Below are 18825 nucleotides of genomic sequence, written 5' to 3' on the forward strand. Positions count from 1 at the left end.
ATGACATAATCTTAGCCTTAATTATAGACCACTAAATTTCACCTAGTTATCTCCATATTGAGTCCAATAACTTGGAGGTTAAACTAAACTGTTGTGTGCCACAGACAGAAGACAGGAGCGACTGAGGTGCCACAAATGCAGGAGGCCCCAGCAGTGGCAGGAAATTGATTAGGTGAGTCGTGCCCAGATGATCCCTGCAGGTGAACCACACCCCATACCACTCTGCCCAACCCCAAAACTGGCAGTCAGTATGACAGAAAGATTTTTAAAGACTCCAAGCAATGGTAGGTGCCCCACTCCCCCCGGTAAGCTGTTCCAATACTAGGAAACCATGTCTTGTTTCAGGATAGAATTTGTCCAATTACAGCTTCCAGCCCTTGGACCCTTTGTCAGCCAGGTTTTTTTTAAAAAAAAAAAAAAAAACTGCTCAGATCTCTTTTCTGCATAGCAGTGCCTAAATGCATTGATCAAGTCACCTCTCAACCTTCTCTTCGATAAACCGAGTAATGTGAACGTAAAACAGGCAGCTGGAATTCTATGAAATCCTGTCACATGCAAAGTTCATGTCTGGGCCAGGAGTAAACAAGACATCTCACTGCAGAGGGTAGTTTTTCCATAAAACTATAAGACTGTGAAAAGAGAAGCTTATTAATTTATCATAATTATAGCGTTTTACCTTTACAATATCAGTGTAAAGTTGATTTTTTTTTTTAATTACAGCTTTCTTTCCAGTGGACTAAAGATGCTCACTCTCACCTCTTAGGATAAGATTAAGACCAAAAGAAAAGTCTATGGTCTACTTCTGAGTCTGAAATGCAAATGCTCCCCAATTGATTTGACGACACCCGCTCCCAAAAGCGAGGGAAAAGATCATGATGGAGCATACTTACTTCTTCATGATTTGGATTTCATGGCACCACCGGTCTTTGTTTTTCATGCTTAGTTCCAGTCGACAAGATTTAATAGCTATCTTATCACCTAAATCCTACAACAAAAATCAATCAATCAATGTGCTATATGGCACAACAATCAGTCTGGGAATTAGCCAGGTTTCAGCACAGTGGAGTGGGATGGCTGTAGCAGAGGGGCATGAAACTGGGGATCAATGGGTGGGGGGGAAATCAGTGTAGGGCCAGAACAGGGGGGGGAATGAGTGGGTCAGGATGAAGGGATGTTGGTGGGGTCAGTTCATTAGGTTATATGGGGCATCTATGTGGAGCTGAGGTGGGAGGGTTATTAGGTATTTGGGGGTGGTCAGTGAGGTCAGGAGTCACAGAGATCAGAGAGTGTTGGGGAAAGCAGTGAAGAGAACAACATGGAGTTACCGAAATGCCAGAATGAAATTGATGGGGGTAGGGAATTATCAGTGGGGAAGGGGTTATCCAGGGGTCAGTGGGTTTGGTGGAAGGGTTACGCTGGGGGGGAGGGGGCCCTGAGAGGGCACTAGATGGTCAGCAGGGACTACCCAGGGGTGGGGGCACTACCCAGAGATCCGTTGGGATTACCCAGTAGTTGGCAGGGGCTACCGGGGATAGGGGTAGCTATGGACTCGGTTGGCCCGGGGGGGAGTAGTACCCAGGGGCAGATTACCCGGGCGGGGGGGGGGGGAGAAGAGGGGTGACCAGATAGTAAGTGTGAAAACCTGGAGGGCGGCAACAGGCTGCCTCTGTAAGACAAAGCCCCTAATGTCGGGACAGCGGCTCACGCGAGGGCCAAGGGGGGGGCTGCCGGGGCTTCAGCTGACACCCGCGCGGGGAGCAGGGCGGTTACCCCGGGTGGCCATTGGAGGCTCCCCCGCACCTGGTGCTGGTACAGACAGACGTTGCCGAAGCCGCCAGTTCCCAGCCGCTCCCGCATTTCCCAAGGGCCGCAGCTGCCCCCGGGCTGCCCCCGCAGCGCCGCGCCCACCGGGGGCCGCTCCATCCCACGCCAGGGCCCGCAGCAACCCCCCACCAGCCCGGAAACCAGGGCTTCTCCCCAAGCTCGCTGTCGTCACTTCCCGCGAGACTCGGGGCGGGGGCGGGGCCGGCGGGTAAAAGCATCACTCGTTCGCCCTCCCCGCTAACGGCCGAGGCGCAGCGCGTGCTGGAGCCACGGCCCCGACCCCACCCGGCTCCCGACTGCGGGGGGAGGGGGCCCCCCTTCGCCCCGGGCCCCGCCCCCTCAGACCAGGCCCCCGCCTGGCGAAACAGCAACCCAAATCAGCGACGCAGACATGCTCCCCGAAAGCCTTGGCAGGGCAGGTTGCAGGTTTGGCGTCAAAGCTCTGATGTCACACAGGCTGTGTTGCGTTGAGTACAGGAGCAAAACTGCCCCTGAATTCAAGGGGGCGTAGAGCCACTACATCACACTCAGGCATAGGGTTGGCAGGATTTGATGTTTATTAGAGACTGTCAAGTTCATCAAAGGCACATAAACCTATGGAAAAATATCTCTAGCACTAATCTTCAAAGATTACAGATGATCAGCAAAGTAAGAAAATGTTACTTAAGTATATTTGGTATATTTTGATATGTGAGTTTGACAATTTGTGTTTTAGAAGTTATAAAGTATTATTTATATTTGTCATTAAATATTTGTCTGACAACCCCACCCCCATAATTTCCTTCAACTGAAAATTTAAATAAACATCTAAAATTGCTTAAGAATAAACTATGTCTGTCAAAATTATAACAAATAAAAATCAAATTCTGCCAAGCCTACTTACAAACAAATACAATTCCTAGCCAAAAACATTATTAAGGTAGAATTAGGGCTACTCAGATGCATCCCCCACTTTTCAATTTTAAAAGGCATTTTACTGTGGAAAATAAAATGTAAATCACAGAGCATTACCTTACACCGAATGTCATACATACCTGATTTTGCATGACTATGTTAACCTCTTCATTTTAAGTACTATGATTTTATTATCTTAAGGTGGCTACATAGGTAACACATAACTAACTGGAAGCATATGGAATCTTTGCAAACAAATATAAAACTCCAGGCCTCATTCCACAAATGGAGAAGAGAAAGGATGGAGGGTCTTCTGGTTAAAGCACAAGACTGAGAATCAGGACATTTGCGTTCTATTCTTTGTTCTGCCACCATGGTGCTGCCTGACCTTGCTCAAGTGACTTCGCATCTCAGTCCCTCAGTTTCCTCATCTTTAAATACTTATTCCTGTTTTGATTGCTTTATCCTTTTTGGTGATTCTTTGTAAGCGTTACACAAATAAAACTCTTTTCTGCTTAAAAAAAAAAATTGGAAACAAGGACTTGGCAGCTCTACACATTAGAATCAAGGTTGGTCAAGAAATGTTTACCAATTAAGAGTATGCTTAGGATCATGGGCGGTGGGTGAACCCCGGCATAGACACTGACTCTGTGGGTGCTCCGGGGCTGGAGCATCCACGGAAAAAAAATAGCACCCACCAACAGCACTGCAGATCAGCTCCTCTGCCTCCCCTGCAGCGCCTTCAACCCATGATCAGCTGTTTAGCAGCCTGCAGGAGGTGCTGGGGGTGGGAGGGGAAGCAATGGGGTCAGGAGGAGGTGGAGCGAGGGTGGGGCATGCTCAGGAGAGGGGGCAGAATGGGGTGGGAAGAGGCAGAGCAGGGGTGGGAAGGAGCAGGGGCGGAGCCTTGAGGGAAGGGAGGGCTGGGGCACACCCAGGGAAATTAGAAAGTCAGTACCTCTGAACCCTGGGCTCGGGGAAGTTAGTCCCCGGCCCCACCCCTCCCGCCAAAGCCCAGAGCCCCCGTGTGGCACCAGTCCCAGGCCACCCGAGTGACCCCCCTCCCTCAGCCCTGGAGTGCCAGGCGGGTGAGCAGGCGACACCTCCTCCCACCCAAGTGCTGGGCAAGAGGGCTGGCGGCATGGCCCCCTCCAGCCACGGAGCACTGAGCAGGTGGCATGCCCCCCACCAATCCCTGGAGTGCAAGCCAGCCCGCATTAGCCCCAGCCTAGGGCCCTGGCAGGAAAAGCCCCCCATATCACAGCACCAGGAAACAGGAAGGGGCCAGGGCGGAGCGTGAGCAGGGCCACGCAAGGCTGTTTGGGGAGCCTCAGCCTTCCCCAGCCTTCGATACCTGCCACCCAAGTTGGGGATGCTGCCTTGTTTGTGGAGAAGCCAGAGATTTTCAGCTGTGCCCTTCAAAGTTTCCAAGATACCACGAGCACTATGGGATTAAAACATCTCAGAGCAGAAAATCAAGGTTCAAAAACCTCAAGGCATGTCTACACTGCAAAATTAGGTCGACCAAAGATGTCAACATACAGCTGCCGCAGTAATTAAAATCACTTTTCTACATCCACACTACACTCCTTGTGTCAGCAGTGCAAGTCCTCACTAGCGGCACTTGCATCGATGCAGAGAACAGTGCACTGTGGGTAGCTCACCATCTGGTGCAGGGTGTTTTGGGAAGGGTTTAAAAAGCCTCATGGGGGCAAACAAGTCATGCAGGGGTGACAAGGAACATGGTTTAAACATCCCATGATGCAGTTTTCTCCATCCCATATTATCATCTGCATCCCATAATGTTTCATGCATCTTTTCAAAAGCCCCACAAACCCGCACATACACCATCTCTGTAACAAACATGGATCCTGCACTGCTTTTCAATATTGTACTGACCGTTACGAACACAACGTGCCTGGAAGCAGCACATTCTTCTGGACTGGTATTCAAGGGGGGTCAGAGAGAGCTCTCGGCTCAGGACCGACCCAGAAGGACGTTGCTGTAACCTTCTGTTCTCATGTTCACCACAGACTTTCTACACTGTGTTCCAGACATCTAATAAATCCTTCTGTTTTTTACAACACTGTCTGAGAGTCACTCCTGATTACAGAATTTAGGGGTGCATTGCTCCCTTTGGATGTGCAAGCCTTCTCCAGGAGTCCAATTCAAAAGGATTCACTGAGGGGAGCTCACTGAGTGAAACCAGGGTGCTGAAGGCTCAGAGGTTTGGTCCCAGGAGGCAGTAAAGCCAAGGGGTTTAACCCTCCGAGAATGACCCACAGGGGGGTAACATACTGAAGGGGTAATCCTAGGGGCTGTTCCACAGAGCACCGGACCTCTGGATTCTGTCACAATTGCATTGTTATGCAGGTTTGGGATGACGAGCAGTTGCTGCAGAACTTTCAGATGCACAAGGCCACATTCATGGAATGGTGCATGAAGCTCGCCCCAGCCCTCCAGTGCAGCAACATCAAAATGAGAGCTTCACTCATGGTGGAGAAGCAAGTGGCAATCACTGTGTGAAAGCTGGCTATGCCAGATTGCTACCAATAAGTCAAGAATTAATTTGGAGTTGGGAAATCCACCAGGGGGGTTGATGTGATGCAAGTGTGCAAGGCCATTAATCGTGTCCTCTTGACAACATGTAGGACCTTCTGAATGGTTCTGCAGCAATAGGGTTCCCAAATTCCAATGGGGGCAATAGCTGGCATGCATATCCCTATTTTGGCACCAGACCACCTTGCCAAGGAGTACAATCAACAGAAATGGCTACTTTTCTATGGTATTGCAAGCATTGATGGATCACCAGGGACATTTCACCAACAACAACGCGGCCTGATCAGGGAAGTTGCATGACACACACATCTTTAAAAACAGATAAAGATGTTCAGAAAGATGCAAGCAGGGACTTCCTTTCCAGAGCAGTGGATTACCATTGGGGATATGGAAATGCCAATAGTGATCCTTAGAGACCCAGCCTACCCGTTCCCATGGCTCATGAAACCTTACATTAGCCACCTTGACAGCAGCAAGAAGTGCTTCAACTACAGGCTCAGTAGGTGCAGAATAACTGTTGAAGGTGCCTTTGGTCATTTGAATCAGTGCTAGGGCTGTCTACTCATGGGATTGGACTTTCATTAAAAAAATATCCCCAGGCCTATAGCTGTCTGCTGCATGCTTCATAATACCTGTGAAGCAAAAGGGGAAAGCTTCTGCAAGGGTGGAATATGGAGGTAGAACATCTGGTGGCTGATTTTGAGCAGCTAGATACCAGGGCTGTAAGAAGAGATCGACGGGGAGCATTACAGCTCAGAGAGGCTTTGAAAGACCATTTCAAAAGTGAGCCACAGTAGTGAGTGTTGGTGTAGTGTACTCTACTTGGCATTGTTTTTTAGCACTCCGCTTTGAACCTTATGAGTGCTGTGTGTGTGGTAATAACACATTGCAAATGCACCAACTGCTATTATCGTTGAATGTCAGCCCCAGCTACCATATGTTGTGAACTATTAAAGATGAACTAAGTTTCCGTAAATAGACTTTTATTCCAAACTCATGCAAACAAAAATAACTGTAACTGAATGAAACTATATAAATACAGGGAAAAGAACCTTTGAAGGAGAAAGAACAGTCATTCTCATTTCAAACACAAATATACCAACCATGTCTCTCATAGGTCAGTGTATATTCAGCTCGGATTGCGTGTACTCTCCCTCGGGGTGGAGTGGTAGGGGTACTGCAATGGCCCAGAAATATATGTGGAATGTAGAGGCCGGGAGTGTAGGGAGGTCCCAGAATGCAGTTATCAACAGACTGCAGCGGGAGGCAAGCAAGGGTTACTTGGACCTGAAGGTCTATAAGAATCTCCAGCATGTCTGTCTGGAGCTTGAGAAGCGCTATCGTGACCTGCTGCATGTGTCACTCCTCTCTGCACTATCTCTTTCCATTCTGTCCACAAGGGTGCTTCTCCAAGCCCTCTGCTCGATGTGCAACACCAGAGGCTTGCAGAATCTCTTGGAACATGTCATCCCTCATCCCCTTTCTTCTCATCATCTGAGCTGTTCCAGTGGTGTGGATGAACGGAGCCTCAAGGCCAAATTTCCAGCTGCAAAAAGCACAGTGCATAGAGGTACTATTTTAAGTGTTTTCACTCTCCTTGCTTGTAACTTGTGTGGATCACTACATGCTCCCTTGGTATTCATCCATGATTAAGGCTGTGAGTCTGTCACGGAGGTCACAGATTCCGTCACTTTCTGTGACCTCCATGACTTCTGCAGCGGCTGGTCCTGGCTCAGGGACTGCCCAAGCTGGGCAGCCCCTGGGCCAGCAGCAGCAGTTTGGGTGTGTGGGTGGGGTCTCAGGGCTAGGGGCAGGGGGAGTGCAGGGGGGAGGGGAACTTACCTCGGGGTGCGGGGGCTCCCTAGCTCCCACTGACATGGCCACCCTGAAGCTCCTAGGCAGCAGAGGGGTAGGGGGAGCTGCAGGCCCCGCCCCCGCACCTCCCACTGGCTGCAGTTCCCAACCAATGGGAACTGCGGCAGTTGGTGCTTGTGGGGGAGCAGCAGAACCCCTGCCTCCGCCACCTAGGAGCTGCAGAGATGTGGAGCAAGGTTGGAAGACCCTGCTAGCCCCACCAACTCCCCCTCACCCCTGCCCCAAGCCACCTCCTGTGGTACCCCCCGGACCGCCCCTCCATGACTTTTACTAAAAATACCCATGACTGAAACATAGCCTTAGCCATGATTATGGCCCGGGGTAGGAAAGGGATGATTTGGGACAATAATAGGGGTGAGCACACGGGCATCAGTATATGTTGATAGGGCAACTGAACGGAATACTAGCACCATTTTCTACAGGTGGTGGTAATTTTAGCTGGTATCTCACTCCCAAGGGTAATAGAGGCTGAAAGGGAACAACTCCTGAACAAGTCTGGCTGGAGACTGGATCCGTATCCTGCTAGCCTGTGTGCTGCATTGGTGCCTGCTGATGTAACTGCTCACTGGTGTGAGAAAGTGTCCTACTGCAGTGGAACAAATAAAGCAGTCCTCCCCAGAAACCTTCAAAGACTGCAGACTACCTCCAGGAAAGTTTTCTTGAAATCTCTATGGAAGATTCCCAGGACATCCCGGTGCACATAAATAGACTGTTCCACAGGGCCCCCTTTGCCTAGCTGAATAGGGGAATGAGAGGCACAGAGTGAAATAACCAGTAGAGGCAGAGTTGCTCTCTCTTCTTGCCTGATTAAAAAAGAGTAAATGAACACATGTCCCTGCAACATCAAAACAAAACAGCATACTTACCAGAGGTTCCAACCCCTGCATCAGGCTCGCCGGTACTGGACAGTAGGGACTTGCTCAACTGCTCCAGCAGTCAGAAAGAGGTCCTGGCTCACTGTGCCACTGGATTCCCCCATTCACCTGTCCTCCAAAACTCCTCCTGCTTGTCGTGACTGCAGGGGCCTCTGATTTTAGCTCCTCCGAAGTATCCACGGGGCTCTTGGTGGTGGTGTCTCCGCCAAGGAAGGCTTGCAGCTCCTTGTAGAAGCAGCATGTCTGCGGTTCCGCACCAGAGTGACAGTTTGCCTCCCTTGCCTTCTGGTACGCCTCCTGCAGCTCCTTGATTTTTACACGGCGCTGCTGCACGTCCCTTTTGTAGCCCTTCTCCCCCATGCCCCAAGTGATCTGGTCATAGATGTCAACGTTTCTACGGATGGATCAGAGCTGTGCCTGCATCGCCTCTTCTCCCCACAGACCGAGGAGAGCCACCACCTGCTGTGCACTCCAGGCAAGAGCACGTCTGCTGCGTGGAGCCAGCATGGTCAGCTGGGCAGTTGCTATGTGAGCTCTCCACACCAACCAAACATGAAACAGAATTTAAAATTTGTGGGGCTTTAAAGGGGGAGGGGCATGTACATGCGCATCTGACTGCCAGGCAGTGGAGTTCTAAAAGGTGACGAGAGCAGTTACGATGGGGCATCATGGGTCACCTCCTGGAAGCCACTAATGTAGACATAAGTAACGCAGTGTCACTGATATTGTGTCAGCTAAACTATGTTGACCTAAGCACTATGCCTCTCGTGAAGGTGGAGTTACTAAGTCAGTGGAGAGGGTGAGTTACATCGGTGGGAGCAACATTTTAGTGTAGATGCTTACAGAATTAGGTCAACATAAGCTGCCTTGCAAACAAAAACTCTGTAGTGTAGACCAGGCCTCAGAGCTGGGCTACCAGAAACCCTGGTGCAGGTGGGGACGAGTTCAAATGGTCGCAACAAACTGGACATCCACTGAAGAATAGGTCTCACTGCCTCTTGAATGAAGTCTATGTCTTGCCTATGAATGCAAAAATATTTCTGCATTAAGACAAAGTTCAAGATCTAACAAACCTGTGTACTGCCTGCACTGCTGTATGGGTCAGAAACCTGGACCCTACTACAAGCAGACTTGGAGCAGCTAGAGGCATTCTATATGCGCTGTCAGCATCAAATGCTGTGCATAAAATGGTTCAACTTCGAGCGAGATTTGGTCTTCCTCCAATTGCTTGCTCTTTGGCCATGTTGCCAAGAGGACCAAAAACACCCCAGCTCATTGTGCTCTCAAACTCTTCACTGATGCACCTTGACACCTACCTGACATCACCTGCAGGACTGCCCCAGAGATTCATGGATTCTCGGAATTGAGCCATATCTGGGAACTTCATTCTGCGATGTCTGGTACGATGCCATCATCCAAAACTTCCTGTCAGAATGATTAAGCACTCGGAATAAATTGCCTAGTGAGGTTGTCGGTATCTCCATCATTGGGGATTTTTAAGAGCAGGTTGGACAAACACTTCTCAGGGATGGTCTAATAATACTTAGTCCTGCCTTGAGTGCAGGGGATTGGACTACTAGATGACCTCTCAAGGTCCCTTCCAGTTCTATGATTCTATGGTCACTCCAGCTGCGCAATGGCCCTCAGTATATTGTGCACATTTGATGATACTGATGATGAATTTATAAAACACTGAAGGGAAGACTTCGCATGTCTGAAATTTGTTACCAACTCACTGGACCTGTTTTTCAGTACATTCCTAGGCACATATGCACATGAATGCATTGCATGCACACCCCACTTTCTGCATGCACACAGCAAGACAGGCAGCTAGCTTACTCTGCATGTGTGTCAAACCCAATTTGGGTGGCCTCTGTCATGCAGGCCTTCATCATTCACTAGTGCAACGTGGGGCTATAGTACCTTAAATCTATTTGGAAACTAAAGTTGCTTCAGAATAACTAGGGTAACTTGCCAGGAGCTCCTACCACCAGTGTTCTGTGATCTACACCAGCTGCTTATTGGCCGCTGGGTGGAGTTTCAGGTGTCTGTTTTGGCCTGTAAAGCTCTAGATGGCCTGAGGCTTGCCTGCCTGAGAAGCCTTTGCCCTTTTGAGCTGCTGACACAAGATCAATGGAAGTGCTCAGAGTACAGCCTCCTTGGTTTACTAGAGAGGATGCTGCTGGTAGGACAGGGCCCTCAACTGAGAAATTCATTTTCTTGACTGAAACTGTCTGAATATGCTCACCATTAGTACATGGTGAAAAGCATTTGGAGAATGCGGAGTTTGTAAAGAAGTTGTGGTGTTAGGGGATCTGCAGGATGCAAGGAGAGAGGAAGTTCATCTCATGCTGATGTCTGGTTTTGTCCACAGCAAGGCAGTTGGTCTGGCTAATGCTGTTTTTGTCTCAGTTTAGTGGAGTTTTACACAGCCCAGGATGCAGCATCTTTAATTATTTTAGTTTGGTTTCAACATATAAACATAATTTGCACATCCCCACCTGCTGAAAATCAAGCCCTTTTACTTCCCAATGCACAGAGGGTATATTAAACACTTGCATTCCTTTAAATAGTAATACAAACACATCTGTGCCATTGCCGAGATGCTAGCCAGTCAACTCTTCAGGATCATGAGGTAAGATCTGGCCCTTCCTGTACTGAAGGGATGTTAATATTCACCTTGAAAAGCGAGTCTGGTTTTATTCATGGCATCTAGGTCCTTTACAAAGTTAAGTATTTATGTTCCCATTTCCTCACAGGAGCTTTCTCCGAGTCAGAGTGAGAAAAGCCTCAGCTTTGCTTGAAGTCAGGCTTCTCTGTGTAGTGCTGACCAGGCAGCTTGCATAAAGATAAACCAGGGTGTGTCCAAGTTAAAAGAAAAAGCAGGGACTTAATTTTTGGCTTGTGTCTCACTTCTGCTGCAGATGTGATTTCCAAGGAGTAATGGGTCCAAAGGACACAACAAGCTACACTGCTGCTAGTTATTAGTCATTGATCAAACAAGAAGGCCAAGAGCTTTCTAAACTCTACCCAGGCAAGTGCACCAAAAAGCCAGTCAGCTGGCATACACTACTACTATTCCACTGGAGCAAATGGAGCTGTACCTGTTCTTCCACGAACAAATTCAGCTGACCGTGTGCACATGACTGGAACACCAGATGAAGACTTATTTCTTATATCCCCTCACCTCAGACATTTCTGACTCCCCCTGGCTTCTGAGCTTTACTTACAGACACTGTATAGCAGAGAGGTGACTAATCTACAAAACATAAAGGGTGTTTTTATAAATTAAATCGTTAAGAAAAACGCTGAAAAAACTGCACTTACCTTTGGGAAACTCAGGGGTTTTATTTAAATAAAAGGAATAGGAGGTTATACAAGCAATGTTTAACTAAATGCTACACCAAACCATCTACCTACAGCAATTACTGATACAGGGCTTAATGTTCAGAGATGCAGGGCACTTGCAGGGCACAATGTCTTCACCTGGATAACTAAGTACTCAGCACCTCTGAAAAAATCAGGCCTACAGTATCTTCTATTACAACAACTGCCTACAGCTTAACTCTGGTCATGTAAAGGATACTTTTCGATGAAATGACAAACCAGAAAGGATTAAGGTTAAATAAATGAGAAGTGAAAATCTTGTTTCATACTTGCGTGATATCCAAATGCTCTGAGATTTCTAGTAATTCGATCCGTTGTTCTTGCGCTTGTACAATAAAGGACTCTTTAATATCTTCAGTAGCACAAGAGTGAGTGGTACAGGAATCACCTGGAGATGGGAGACACAATAAGAAAAAAGACACAAACCATACTATTCTCCTAGGTAAGACAATAAATCCATCACGGGGGTTTGTACACCCCTCAGTACTGCTTGTCATCATGTGAGACAGATGATCACCTGTCTCTACAGACTTAAACTTATGAGGCAGGTCCGCCTTGTAGGAACTGGCAGAATAACTGAAAACTGAAAGTTCTGGAAAAGTTTTCATGACTGTCCTTCTCCTTTATACTCTTTGTGGTAGGTTGAGGCCGCTCTGACACTGTCACAGATCCGCCAGGCAGAAAACCACCACAATGCACCCTTCCATAATCAATTCAGCAGAAACTGGTCACTGAGCATCCATGTTTGTGGACACTGACCAAAAAGATTTACACATGTTACAGCACACACTTTTAAGCTTTCCTTCCTATCTCAGTACCCCAAACAGAGAGGAAAGCCTCCTGGATTATATGAAGCCCCTCTGGTCTTTATCAGTTGAAGACAATAAACATTCCTGTCTATTGTCACTGTCCTTCAACAAAATCAGCTCTCTGCACTTGCTGTAACACGAAAAATTAGCATGTTCAAGTGGCCATTTAAGTGGTCACAGGTTTTACTTTTGTCCTGTTCCCTATCTGCTGGTTGGGAATCTTTATCTACCATGTGGGATGCCAAGAAGGAAAAAAAAAAAAGAGAGGGAGAAGTTTGCCTATGCTTAGGTTTAAATGTGACCTGTTCCCTTTCAAGGCAGTTGAGGTTGCATTCTTCCACTGATGTGCTATAACCCTACCTGCAACTGTAGGTGCGGACTCTGGTAATTTCTTTCAAAAGACACTTGTTTACTTCTTCCACCACCTCTGCAAAGAGTTCAGCCACTGACTGGTAATGCCCACCAAATGCAGGCAAAATCCAGACATGATCTGTTGACTAGCCACCCTTAGCCAGGGCAAGGAAGCACGAGAACATAACAAGAGGTCAGAAAATATATAAGCAGCTATTCACAGCAAACTAACTCAGACCTTGCCATGATAATTCCCGCCTGAACACAAAATACATTGAGTGACTTTCATGGCTAACCAGGCCCACAGTTGCAAGATTCAAAATACAAAAGCCACGAAACCTCCCATGCCCTAGAGGAGATTTTGTAGCAGTCTGTCAATTATCAGCTGACTTAAAAAAGCGTAAGGAACTGCAAAAAATTACTTTGAATGCAGGTGAGTTGGGCTTTAGCCAGTATGGCAATGAATGGGATTTATGGATAGGATGCAGCCTGAAAGAAAATCCACTTGGGAATTTATGGTTGGATATAAAGTAAACAATGAATTAATTTGATCCTATAATGGTTCATATTCAGCTCAAAATTTGGATTATATTCCACAGCAACAGTAGTTTTAGGCAAGTGTAATAGACTCCTACTAACACTGTTTAACTCACAGTAGGTCACTGAATTGCAGTTGCTCAAGACAGAGTCATGAGATGGTGAAGGTGTTTGGTTCGCTTTTTTCACAGCATCTTTCAGAATTAGTAAAAAAGGCCACTGAGTCCCATGTTTCTCCTTCCCATTTATTTAAAAATTATGTTAATTTACTACAAGAAAAATAAAAAACTGGAAGATGTTAAAACATGCAAAAACAAAATCTCATTAAAAAAAGCAGTAAAAGGTACAAAAAGTGACAACACTGTACATACCTGTTATATCACTTACTACACTAAAGCTCTTCAAAACAATATTTACTAGTCTAGAGATTATCCCATTTTACACTCCCACTTGAGAGTAACGTGTTTATTAAATATGATAAATGTCTATTGCAACATATCACAGCTACCTTGGCTCCAACGCAAAAATCAATATTCTTTCATCACCAGTCTCAAAATATAAACATGTCTGAAAAACAAAGGCATCAGTAACACGTTAATCAGTCTCAAATGCAAGTCCATATACATTCTTAATTTTATTATAAATCAATACTGTTTTATTACTTATTTGTAATCCTGTAACAGCTAGGAGCCCCTGACATGGACCAGGACCTTATTGGGCTAGGCACTGTACAAACACAGAACACACTTTTCCTATTAAGCAACATACATCATTCTCAAGAAACAAAAATTAGAAACACTTCACCCAAAAATACTGATGCCAACTGATAAAGAACACAAGTTTTCCCATTTAAGGGAATCTGAAGAAAGTACTTATCAAAATATTTTTAAAAAGCATTAATAAAACAAACCAGACTTCAAGTTGATGTGTTATAATGAAATATGCATTTCTATTTGAAAATAAATATTTATTTTCTCATATGTGTAGGAGCAAGATTTACAGTATCTTGCAGCTATTAATTTTTTCACTCTTAAGTGCTTGGGGTTGTAAATGAAGTGACAGGTAACAACACTTGTTATTTAACTCACTTTTAAAAAAAAAATATAACTTACAAAATGTTTACAAGTAAAGACACCCTTCCTTTCATCCACTTTTACTCAGAAATGGCTGGGTTTTATGAAAAATAGTTACCTTTGTATGAACTGCCACTCAGAAACCAAAAATCAATTTTGGTAAAGTAATCCAAGTTCTACATTACGATTAATATAGAATGAGAGTGGGAGCCAAAGGCCAGAACTCCTGGGTTCTATTTCTGGCTCTGCCACTAACTAAGGCCCGGTCTACACTTAAAATTAAGGCTGTGAAAAATCCACACCTCTGAATGCCATAGTTACTCCAACCTAAACCCCAGTGAAGATGCACATATTGTTGCTTGGGGAGGTGGTATTCTTATGACAACAGACAAACCCCTTTCATCAGTATAGGCTGCATCTACACTATGGGATTATGCCAGCATAGCTACAGCGCCACAGCTATGTCCGTGCAATCTCCATAGTGTAAACATAATCTCAGTGAGTGACCTTGAGCAAGTCACTGCATCTCTTTGCTTCAGTTTCCCACCTGCAAATATGAGAATAAGACATAGCTGTAGTACTAACTTTAAAGAGGTTGTGAGACTTAATATTTGTTCAATATCTTAAAGATGGGAAGCACTATGCACATGTTAAGCATTGTGCTTCTAATTCACATTAGATTTAGAGGAGTCTAATAAAATAAGCATTTGGCTTAATTTAACACTGTTGTAGACCAGGAATTTTTTCACTTGCCAGTGGTAGCCACGATACAGTGACACACTCCTAATCTCATAGACCACGATGCAGAAGCAGAAAGATAAATCTTACATCAAATTCTCCATTTTTCTCTTGTACAGCTTGCACAATGTTGAACAACATTAAATTTTTCTTCAACATCCCCAAAGGCCAGTCTAGGAGAGAAATAAAGTAGAAATAAAGACAAGATGACGCCATAATAAGTTTGTGCATCTATAATTTTTGAATTGGTAATATTAAATATTGTGACCCCATCTTGCTTACAACCAAGGATTCACACACTCAATTCACCCATGTGGCTGGGGAAAATCCTGCCCAAAATGTCACTACTGTCTAACTGCTGATTAACTCAAACAGATGCACTTTCCCAGAACAGAAGTCCTAAGAGACAGACTGCCTGAAACCTCTGAGGATCAGGAAAAAACAAGTGCTGCCTCATGTAATGTACATCTCCCCAAAATAGACAACATTTTTCTACAACCATGTCAACTTTATTACATAATATCATGTAATTAAAACTTATATTGAAACGCACACACACAAGGGGCAGAGTTAGGATTACAGGAGTAGCCATAATGAGCATATCTTGAATGTTAGGTGTTTAAACCATGGAATATTAATGTTCTCTTTACAATTTTTTCTGAAACGTCCGACATTTTTGGTTTTAAACAAACAGAAAAAAGTGTGTGATGCCAATGGAAGCCTCACCATTTGGGCTACAAGATATGGAGCCCTTTAGCTCAGTCCTTACTCACCTTCAGGCTTAGTACAGTCTAAGTCACACCCCATCCCAAATGGTGATTAAAACCACTAAAAAAATATACGACACTGGCACAGTGCAACTTTCTGTTAAGAGGTATTAAAAAACAAAACATTGCAAAAGCGTTTTATGTACCGAAATCAAATTGGAAATACTTCGGCATCTTCGGAACCGTGTCATTACTTCTCCAGTTACGCTAGCTGACAGCAAGAACAAGGTTGAAACTGCAACACGGTTTCCATTATGAAGCCTGTTTTCTAACAACTTCCTCCTGCAGACCTCTCCTTTGGCACGGAGAGTCTCCCTGCCGGCCCGGCTATTACAGCTGCAAGAAAACGGGGGAAAGCGCCAGAGCGTATCAGGACAGGACCGCGCGGCTCGGGAGCAGCCAGCACAACCGGCCCGGGGCGCCAGCAGGGCGGCCCTAGCGGGGGGTGGAACAGCTCGATCGGCGCCCCGCCCGGGGCAGGGCTGAAAGCAGCGGGCGCTCAGACCGAAACAGCCGCAGCCCCGCCGAGCCCGGCTCCGCCCGCACCCTCCGCCGAGCGCGGACATACCAGAACCGGCCCTTCGCGCGCAGCACGATGACATCGGAGCGACCCGGCCCCCTTCTCCGGAACCAACAACCCTGACCACCCCGTGCATCACTCACACCCTTCCCCTGATTCATAGCCCGGCTTGCAGTGTGCCTCAGCTAAACCCTTCCCCTGCAGAACACACAGTCCTGATCGCTGTGTGCGTCACCCAAACCCTTCCCCCTGGAACCAGCTCCAAAACACCAGCCCACTCACCTCAGGCCGGGCATAGTCAAGTCAATTGTTTATGGTCAAGGTCCAGCTTCCAGAGAAAATAATTAAAAAAAAATATTGATAATAATTAGTAAACACAAAGATTTCAAGGTCCTTTTAAAAGCATCTGGCGGTGCAGATTTGGCACCTATTGGCTACCCTGGCTGCAGCCATTACTGGACTAAAACCTTCCCCCCACAGCCTCTGGAATCAACATCCTTGTGACCGTGCCCGCATCAGCCCAGCCCTTCCCTACGGCCACACTCACCATACACGTCAACCGCACCACTCCTCCGGCACTGAATTCACAGCTCCATAGGATTGTTCCTGAGTGCGTGTATGTGTGCGTGTCGCGGACACCGTTTCCCCCAGAGCTAGCGCTGACACGTTTTGGGTTGCCAACGTTCCAATCACACAAAACCAAACAGCTCTGCCCCGCCCCTTCTCCCAGACTCACCTCCCAGTCTCTCCATGCCCCTCCCAGTCTCTCCATGCCCCTCCCTCCATCGCTCACTCTTCCCCACCATCACTCACTTTCACTGGGCTGGGGCAGAGGGTTAGGGTGCGGGAGGGCATATGGGATCCGGCTGGGGGGGTGGGCTCGGGGGTGGGGCCAGAGATGAGGGGTTTGGGATACGGGAGGGGACTCCGGGCTGGGGCAGGTGCTGGGGATGCGGGATCCGAGCAGCACTTACCGCAGCTCCAAGGAAGCAGCCTCCAGGTCCTTGCAGCTTCTAGGCGCATGGGTGGCCAAGCGGCTCTGTGCGATGTGTGCTGCCTTCGCATTTGCAGGTGCCCCCCTCCACAGCTCCCATAAGTCATGGTTCCTGGCCAATGCAGCTGCAGAGCTGGCCCTGGGGGCGGGGGCAAGGGCAGCACGCAGAGCCTCCCAGTCCCTGGCCACTCCAGCACCTAGGGGCTGCAGGGACCTGGCCATCACTTCCGTGGGCAGTGCGTAGCCAGGGAAGGCAGGGAGCCTGTCTAAGCCCCAGGCCCCTACTGCACTGCTGACTGGACTTTTAATGGCCCAGTCGGCGGTGCTGACCAGAGCCACCAGGGTCCCTTTTCAATCGGGCGTTCCAGTTGAAAGCCGGATGCCTGGCAACCCTAGACAGATACTGCAACCACATATGGTATTGTTGCCAGCACCCAGTGCCGAGAGGCTAAACAACAGCTGGAGTTTGTTCGCTACCCGGTGTGCTACACCCAATAATCACAACGGGGTGGAGAAGCAGAAAAGTTTATTTGCAGGTGCAAAAAGGTACAGGGAGAATAGAATCTCAAATCCTGCACACAGAGCAGGAAGTTACACAGGCTTTTATACATCCTTTTTCCCAGCATACTTATCCAATAGCAAGCTGCCCTAAGTATCCATATAGCCAGCCAATCCAGTTCCCAGCTAGTGCCCTTGTGCTCTGTATCATTTCTTAAACCATACATAAAGCTGCTTTATTCAGCACTGTTCTTCCATATGTGCCCTGTTTGGCCTTGCTTAGTTTCAGGCAGTCTGACTCTGCAACATATTGTTGCAGATCTTCAGCATAACTGCTGCAAGTGCCTCCAGGCGGGGGGGGGCCAAGGACACTTGGGCCTAGTACACAGAGCTGCTGCGAGTGCCTTCAGGCGGGGAGGGGGAGGGCACCAAGGACACTTGGGCCTAGTGTGAGGGGGCTTCATCGACACTCATGGTCTTCCATTCCCTCGAGTTACCTAGTGGCCATGCCCCAGTGTCCCCAACAGTATCTTTGGGGACTAGATTGTATTTTACATTGAAAGCATGAAAAAAAACATCAAAGAGCCATTCTACTGCGATGGGCCAGACAGTATGAGCTGTGGAATATCCATAGCTCTTTGTACCACATGGATGCAATTAATGCAGAACCCCAAGGTTAGCTTTGAAGCTTGACCTCTTGGATAATAGGCAGTGGGAAGGTTTTTCCTGTTTTCAGGAGGCAGGGAGACACAATAAGACATTTGGTATAAAAGGCTGGGTTAAAGTAGACTCAGGGTCATTTTTTAGATTTGGCAAAGAGAACTTTTGGCCTTGGGGCCCCACCCCTTGCTGAAGGTTTGGAAGGCTTACCAATGGCCCACATGGAAAATGCACTATTTCTGGTATGTTTAGTGTTTATGTAAATCCATTTATTGCTCTTTATATATCTTCTCCGTAAAACTTTTGCACTAAGAATAAATATACTTGTGTGGTAACTTGTAACTGCTGGCGTACACATATCATCTCCCTCAGCAAGAAAACAAAAGCACTGGCAAGGGCACCATGAAGCAGGACACCGCAGCCTACCGCTCCTCCATTCCCTGAATGTTTTCAGGCTGGGCCAC

General features: G+C 47.2%; 1 protein-coding gene and 1 long non-coding RNA gene across 10 annotated transcripts in view; both read right to left on the reverse strand.

Moving 5' to 3' along the window:
• The window catches only part of CHUK (component of inhibitor of nuclear factor kappa B kinase complex), a 78297-nt gene extending 76302 nt beyond the window's left edge, over window positions 1–1995 (reverse strand). Inside the window, exons 1-2 of one of the 2 annotated variants that reach the window (XM_084633249.1) lie at window positions 1771–1995; window positions 891–985 (exon numbers count right to left, since the gene is read on the reverse strand). In XM_084633249.1, the coding sequence (XP_084489375.1) occupies window positions 891–985; window positions 1771–1923 (248 nt within the window). In that variant the 5' untranslated portion in view covers window positions 1924–1995. The remainder of the gene's footprint in view (window positions 1–890; window positions 986–1770) is intronic. The other variant, XM_084633250.1, reaches the window with a different exon arrangement.
• Window positions 1996–6243: 4248 nt separating this feature from the next.
• On the reverse strand, window positions 6244–17290 carry LOC311523600. Of its 8 annotated transcripts, none has more exons than XR_014712381.1 (9): window positions 16757–16927; window positions 16492–16537; window positions 15836–16025; window positions 15013–15095; window positions 11684–13678; window positions 11132–11286; window positions 9344–9452; window positions 8019–9047; window positions 6244–6823 (listed from the first exon to the last, which is right to left on the reverse strand). It is a non-coding gene; the product is annotated as an uncharacterized lncRNA (long non-coding RNA). The 8 variants fall into 8 exon arrangements; XR_014712384.1 differs by lacking the exon at window positions 11132–11286 and having other exon boundaries at window positions 11684–11802; window positions 12584–13678; window positions 16757–16922; XR_014712385.1 differs by lacking the exon at window positions 11132–11286 and having other exon boundaries at window positions 11684–11802; window positions 13228–13678; window positions 16757–16918.
• Between the last annotated feature and the right edge of the window lie 1535 nt (window positions 17291–18825).

Source organism: Lepidochelys olivacea (assembly GCF_965140295.1).
Source record: "Lepidochelys olivacea isolate rLepOli2 genome assembly, chromosome: 7".
Classification (NCBI taxonomy): domain Eukaryota; kingdom Metazoa; phylum Chordata; order Testudines; family Cheloniidae; genus Lepidochelys; species Lepidochelys olivacea.